This window comes from Scyliorhinus canicula, chromosome 14, assembly GCF_902713615.1.
Source record: "Scyliorhinus canicula chromosome 14, sScyCan1.1, whole genome shotgun sequence".
Taxonomy (NCBI): Eukaryota; Metazoa; Chordata; class Chondrichthyes; order Carcharhiniformes; family Scyliorhinidae; genus Scyliorhinus; species Scyliorhinus canicula.
The window spans coordinates 144,008,023-144,015,458 of NC_052159.1; the positions used below are offsets into that span (position 1 = coordinate 144,008,023).

Consider the following 7,436-nt stretch of genomic DNA (forward strand, 5'->3'; position numbering starts at 1 on the left):
AGTCAATTTGCACACAGCAAAAGGACACAGGAAATAGGAGCAAGAGTAGATATATCGAGCCTGCTCCTCCATTCAATATGATCATGGCTGATTTTGGATTTTAGACCCTTTCGTTTTGGCCTGGAAGACCAAAAATATGTCCGCCCAGCCTTAAATGTGTTCAATGTTGGAGCACCTACCACCCTCTGGTACAGGAAATTGCAAAGATTTACAATGCTTTTGGTGAAGTAGTTTCTTTAAATCCACTAGAGGGCTCACAGCCTCCATGCTAAAGACAAGCTGGGAGGGAGTTGGAATCAGGATAAGCTAAACATTTGTCCGATATTTGGAATCCAATAGTTTTGAAGCCTCTGGAACTACAGTATTAGTTAAAAAGAGAAAAGCCAAATTTTGTTTTTTACCTTGTAAGTTTCAAGTTTAGAATCAATTTGACACTGGTGGAGAATCTTCCAAAACTTGGGCTGTTTACTATAATATAAAACAAAGTGGGAGAGGGGGGAAGAAAGGGCAACTCCCTGCAAAAATGATCCAAATAAATTTATGCAGCTGCCAAAAATATAGACATGTAAATGATTGACTTTGCATTAAAGTTGTTATGAATAATGTCAATTGCATCCTCTCATTGTAATGGGGGCTATTTGCAAATTAAATGTTCATCGCAATTCTTCCTAATACCTTTGAAACTTTTTTTAATGGGTGGCGAGGTTTCCATTTTACAGCAGTGATCTTCTATATCCACATGGCTGCCTCTGGCCCTCCAACTCTTATTCCATAGATTCCCCACAGGCGGCACAGCCATAGATCTTTACAGCACAGAAAAGCACCATTGTGTCCGTGCTCCTGTACACATGTATTTGAATCCCTTAAAGCGCATCTTTCTACCGAATAAACCCGGGGACATTGTTCGGGCATTTAGCTAATCGTAGATCAGAGAATCAACGGTGCAGAAGGAGGCCATTCGACCCATTGAGTCTGCACCGGCACTTAGATAGAGCACCCTACTTAAGCCCACGCCTCCACCCTATCCTCTGAACCCCACCTAACCTTTTTTTGAACACTTAAGGGGCAATGTATCATGGGCAATCCACATAACCTGCACATCTTTGTGGACTGTGAGCGGAAAGCGAAGCGGACGGAAGAAACCCATGCAGGCGCCGGGGTGGGGGGAGGGCAAACTCCACACAATCACCCGAGGCCGGAACTGAAGTCGGGACCCTGAGGGCGTGAGCGAGGTGGCCGTGCTAACCACCGTGCCCGCGTCGGTTGTCGTCAAGCTGCGACCCAGGGTTTGATTAGAAGCGACCCAGAGATGAAGCAGAGGTGCCATTGAAGGTTCGGGCCATAGGGATGTGTGGCCATTGAAGGTTCGGGCCATAGGGACGTGTGGCCATTGAAGGTTTGGGCCATAGGGATGTGAGGCCATTGAAGGTTTGGGCCAGAGGGATGTGTGGCCATTGAAGGTTTGGGCCATAGGGATGTGTGGCCATTGAAGGTTTGGGCCAGAGGGATGTGTGGCCATTGAAGGTTTGGGCCAGAGGGATGTGTGGCCATTGAAGATTTGGGCCAGAGGGATGTGTGGTGTGTGTGTGTGTGTATGGAGGGTGAGGGGTTGAAAATACTTTATGTGGCAGACGAGAGAGAGGGGGACGCAGAAGCGGGAGAAGTAGTTGCAGTCCTTTTACTTCCCCCAGCCTGAGTGTGGAGACGTTTCTGTTCAGTTTGAAGGAGAGTAAATTGTGTCAGCCTCTCCTCCCAACTTGTTGATTTGCTGAAGGGGGACGTCTCTCTCACACACACTCTCTCTCTCTCTCTCACACATCTCTTCCTCCCACAGCCGCTGTTTACATAAAGCCGGGGCACTAACTCTTTGCAGTGAGTGTTGCGAGTTGGTGCGCTCGGCTGCCCGGCCCCCCACCCCCGCGCGATGGCTGCGGCGGACGAGCTGGCGGGCGGCGAGAGTCCCTTCCCGGCCGTGGTGGAGCTGAACGTGGGCGGCCAGGTGTACGTGACCCGGCACCGCACCTTGGTGGCGGTGCCCGACTCGCTGCTGTGGGACATGTTCGGGCGCCGGAGCCCGGGGGAGCTGCCGCGGGACAGCAAGGGCCGCTTCTTCCTGGACCGCGACGGCTTCTTGTTCCGCTACGTTCTCGACTACATGCGCGACCTGCGGCTGGTGCTGCCCGAGCGCTTCCCCGAGCGCAGCCGGCTGCGGCGGGAGGCCGAGTACTTCCAGCTGAGGGAGCTGGCGCGGCTGCTGGGCCTGGAGGAGGGAGAGGGGGCGGCTCCGGTCACCCCCAGCCCGCCACCGCTCAGCCCCGGACCCCGCTCCGGCTACATCACCGTGGGCTACCGGGGCTCCTCCACCATCGGCCGCGACAGCCAGGCGGACGCCAAGTTCCGGCGGGTGGCCCGCATCACCGTGTGCGGCAAGACGGCGCTGGCCAAGGAGGTCTTCGGCGAGACGCTCAACGAGAGCCGCGACCCCGACCGCCCGCCCGAGCGCTACACCTCCCGCTACTATCTCAAGTTCAACTTCCTGGAGCAGGCGTTCGACCTGCTGGCCGAGGCCGGCTTCCACATGCTGGCCTGCAGCTCCACCGGCACCTGCGCCTACGCCAGCGACCAGGGCGAGGACAAGATCTGGACCAGCTACACCGAGTATGTCTTCAGCAGAGGCTGAGCCCTGCCCGGGGGAGAGGCAGGGAGGAGGGAGAGGAGCAACTTTTAACAAACTCTTCAACACCCATGCAGAGAGAAGAACTGTTAGCAAACTCTTCAACACCCATGCAGAGAGAAGAACTGTTAGCAAACTCTTCAACACCCATGCAGAGAGACGAACTGTTAGCAAACTCTTCAACACCCATGCAGAGAGACGAACTGTTAACAAACTATTCAGCACCCATGCAGAGAGAAGAACTGTTAGCAAACTCTTCAACACACATGCAGAGAGAAGAACTGTTAGCAAACTCTTCAATACCCATGCAGAGAGAAGAACTTCTAATACACTCTTCAACACCTATGGAGAGAGAACTGTTAATAAACTCTTCAATACCCATGCAGAGAGAAGAACTTCTAATAAACTCTTCAACACCCATGGAGAGAGAACTGTTAATAAACTCTTCAATACTCATGCAGAGAGAAGATTTTTTAATAAACTCTTCAATACCCATGCAGAGAGAAGAATTTTTAATAAACTCTTCAATACCCATGCAGAGAGAAGAACTGTTAATAAACTCTTCAATACCCATGCAGAGAGAAGAAGTTAATAAACTCTTCAATGCACATTCCGTTCCAAAAAAAGCTGGAGTGAATATTGGACTCAGCCGCCACATCTGCGAAAATAATCTTTTCTCAACCTTCCCTTCCTTATTTTCCCCTCTCTTTTGCGAGAGTTTCAAAACGTTTGTGAGTCCAGACTCGGTGGCCGCGGTCAAGACTTTGTTTTCAAAAGCAGACCTCGATGGGACTGACAGCGCAAGGAAATACACACCGCCGCTGGATAGCTGCAGTATTGTTACTTTTAAGCCATTGCCCATGAGAAGCCGTTCGATAGCACACATACACACACACTGCAATAGTATTATTCCACCGGTGTGGAGATGCACAGCCGCGAATAAACGCTCGTTATTCAGCCTTCTTCTCGCTTGTTTTAATTTATTACGACGTGTGTTATGGTCACTAACATCTCCGTTCAGTCTCTCGGCATGGGGCGATACACCAGAATTGTCCCCCCCCCCCTTTTAAGGTTTATTGGGGTGGGCTCTAGCTGCCCACTTTGGGTGGTGAATACCGTAGGTAACTTCCTGACAGTCAACGTAGCATTCTGTTAACCCCCCCCCAATCTGGTGCAAAATGTGAATGCAGTTTTTTTTAAAAAGGATTGAAGGAGGATTTCCACTAATTTATGCTTGAAAAATGATCAAGCACCTGATTTATACCTACCCCAAACGTAATCTTCCCTCCCTTGTGTTGTGACTGAACTGGCTATTAGGCTTGCAGTGTGTCTCACTCTTTTACTAGCCTGAACCAGCTTTCACCCCTCTCAAGTTTTGCCTGCCATTTTGAAAATATCAACAGGCAAAGATTAAACTTGCACATTATAAGCAGGGGCTCTGGAATTTAGTATGCTTTTAGTTATTTGGATTTGCTTCCCTCTTAAGACAAATGTTCTTATCCCCCCCCCCCCCCCCCCACCTTGCCGCCGAAGTTTCCACATTCTTTTTTCTGTGCCGGAAATTACTTTGTCACTGTAGAACTGAAGTCATTTTGTACAGACGTGCAACCGGTTTCCATGGCAAAACAAGAACTCTCCCTTCCTCATTTAATGCTCGCTCTAGATGAAGCATATCACAAGATAACTCAGCAGCTTCCTGTATGAATGACATTGTTCTATTGTGCATGGGTTCTGTCGTAGTTAACTAATTAAGTCGGCTCTTTAACATGCAGAGTCGGCACCCTGAAGTCCAATGATGCTAAAGTTTGGTGTTGGGACCTGCTGTTGTTTTTCTTCTTGCAAAAGCAGTAGAATATTCCGTTGTGTGTCAAATTTAAGACTGCAGAAAAGAGGTACTGCCCAGTCCTTAAAAGGTATTTTTTTTAAAAAGGCTGGAAATAAGTGGAATTTAAAGTTAAATAACAAAATAAGTGGACGACAGCAGATGGTTTGGGACCAGAGGTTTATAGAGAAAAGATAGGAGGTCAAGAGGAAAATAAATTGGAAGGGTTTCAGGAATCACCACGGGAATTCTGAACTTTTGTTATTTGGAAATCGGAACACATCGTTTGAAATAAACATTGGTTCTGGATCATTAACAGGACTTTCTTTTTCTGTCCCAGTTTCCCCCCCCCAATTTTCTGCTATCTGTCCGCTACTGATTGTGTTAATGCCTGGCTGGGCTATGATTCAACAGGTCAACCCAAGTGACCGTTGCGAAACAGCCAACCTTGGCGGTGAGTGTTGGCAACCAACCACGGGAGGGTGAGGGGGTGGGTGTGCTGGTGGAGGTATCAGTCGAGTTCGAGTGACCAACTCCAAAGAGACTGTGGATTAAACTTGAGGCTTTGCTTGCTTCGTCACTTAGCTACCTGCTGGAATCTTAAAAGAAGCAATCCATATTGGATAAATCTCATTGCCAAATTAGATCGTCCCTTTAGACCAATTCCCAGCATTTTATGTTCGACTATTAAAATTCTAAGTTTCCCCTCTGAGCTTGCAATTCGTTAAAACTTGTGAGAATGACGCCTGATTTTGCAGTGAATCTCAGAATAAGTTTATTTTGTTAGTGGATTATTATGAGTTGATTTTTCCCGGTTACCATTTGCAAAAATTACCGAACAAGGCAAAGAATGTAACAAACTCAGAGGTTCTCCAATGTTGCAGCCAAAATGTATTTAGCTTCCGTTAAAGAATAGTGAAAGTAACATAATGAAATTGACCTTATCGTTGCTGTGAATTTTTGAAGTAGGATCCTTCAGATAGATCAATTTTAACTGCTGATCAATAACATTTAAGATAAATTCAAATCTGTTCTCAAGCAAGGAGGGAAACCAAGTGTCTCCAAAAAGAGATGATCAAGCCTGATTTTCTGCTTGAGTGGTGCAATGTCGATTCATTCACCCAGCCTCATTTCTCACACAGAGAGTTCCCTATTTTAGCTGGGCTGCGTGGGAAGACACCAAGTAGTAGTCCGCAGGATGGGTGGATGATGAGCTATTCTCAGGCACCACCCAAATCACACTGCTGACAGACTGGTGTCGATGGAGCTTTAGGGCCTGGCCAATGCTCGTCCCAAAGTCGTCATGCAGGGAAAGCAGGCCCAGTGGAAGGGCGCAAATGAAAATGTTTTTTGAAACAGAAGTTTTGCAATCTGCACACCGGTTACAAGCATTTAAGAAAACATAATTTGACAATGGAAAATTTCCCTAGCGTGTTTGGTACAGTTTTGAATAGTTTACAAAATAAATTTTGGTGCAAAAATGCGATGTGGTAATCACATCTTTATATCTGTCCAAAACTATTTAAATTGAAGCATTTAAACAGACTTATATTACACTGCCATCCTTGATTCTTTGTGTACAGTATCTTGTGGCTTGTAGAATGGGAATCCAGTGGTACTATACCTTTAAGAGAGCTACTGTAGATGTCTTGTCTCATTCCCACAGATGCTATGTAAGTGGAGAGAGTGATCTTTCAATTTACAAAGCAGACAGCGAGAGTATCAGGCTGGACGGATTATGTGTTCAGCTGTTACATGCCTATTTGCAGATATAGTTGTTTTTATTTATACATGTTAAATAGTGTGACAAAATATAAAGCGATCTCTGGCATTCCATCCTGCAGATAGGATGCTCATTAATCAAAGAGTGCGGTAAAGCAGTAACGTGTTGGTTTTATTCCTGTGAACCATGTGGAACAGTGTGGGCTGGCAGAAATCTGGATGTAATGAGAACTCTGTCTTAATTTGAGAGACTACAGTCTATGTTAACAAGGGACAGCAATAACGATTAGTCAAACAATTGTACTTAATTCATTTGGATGATGTGACAAAATCGCTCATTGGTGTTTAGAGTATTGGGGATACGGAAAGTCGGCCATAATATTTGTAAAACCACAATGCACTATGTATCTGCTAGATCATTACGATTTAATAATTAAACCATGTTACTTAAATTGAACGCCTCTGCTGTTGCTTCTCTTTCAGTTCAGCTTTACTCAGTGACATGTTATCCATGTGGCAAAGTACTCGACAGGTTTTGCTGTGGGAAATCTAAAGTTCATACATGGGTGATTCACAGCTTGGCAGATACGCTTTCAAACTTTCCCAGTCAAATAAACTCTTTCATCGAAAACCAAGTCCTTAATGACGCCTCAGCTTAGTCTCCAGAAAGTATGATGTTTTCTACCTTAAAGAAAGGTGTGTGTACTGCAATAAAGAATTTTTATTTTGTTTGGAGAATTTAAAATGAAGTCAAAAGACACAAACAAAGATCCTAACATTCATCTCAAAACATAGGAATTATTATGATCTTGGTGTTGATGTGCTGATTAAAAAGCTGAGCAAATGTGTATTTCTTGAGAATGGTAATCAGATAATTATTAAGCTATCTAAGGGCAGAGTGAAGATAAACCCAGAATCGTACCCATAGATAATGATCAGAAAACATAAATAACTTCACTGCAGTTAATGCAAGCATATTTGTGACAATAATCAAGATTATTACCATTAAATGAATGAAAAGTTAAAACTGATATTTTATAACATTTTAATCCAAGAGTTGATTACTAAGAAAGCTGGCAAAGTCGAACTCTGGGAAGATGGTGATTCGCTCCGCCATTTTATGGAGGCGGTGAAAATTAAAGTGATCTTTCCATTCTTGATCAAATCAGAAGAGATAAACTGTGGCTTTTCAAAATATATATGGTGCAACTGAAGTGC

At 45.4% G+C, this 7,436-nt stretch overlaps 1 protein-coding gene across 1 annotated transcript; it reads left to right on the top strand.

Annotated features, from left to right (window-relative positions):
- The first annotated feature begins 1,732 nt into the window (after positions 1 to 1,732).
- Positions 1,733 to 6,670, top strand: LOC119977212 (BTB/POZ domain-containing protein KCTD12-like). Its single transcript, XM_038817922.1, has one exon. It carries the CDS (start codon positions 1,925 to 1,927, stop codon positions 2,678 to 2,680), a length of 756 nt encoding a protein of 251 aa, XP_038673850.1. The 5' UTR covers positions 1,733 to 1,924; the 3' UTR covers positions 2,681 to 6,670.
- Positions 6,671 to 7,436: the final 766 nt, after the last annotated feature.

Excerpts from the sequence above, each read along its gene's own strand:
- LOC119977212 (XM_038817922.1), top strand. The coding sequence starts at position 1,925 with ATGGCTGCGGCGGACGAGCTGGCGGGCGGCGAGAGTCCCTTCCCGGCC.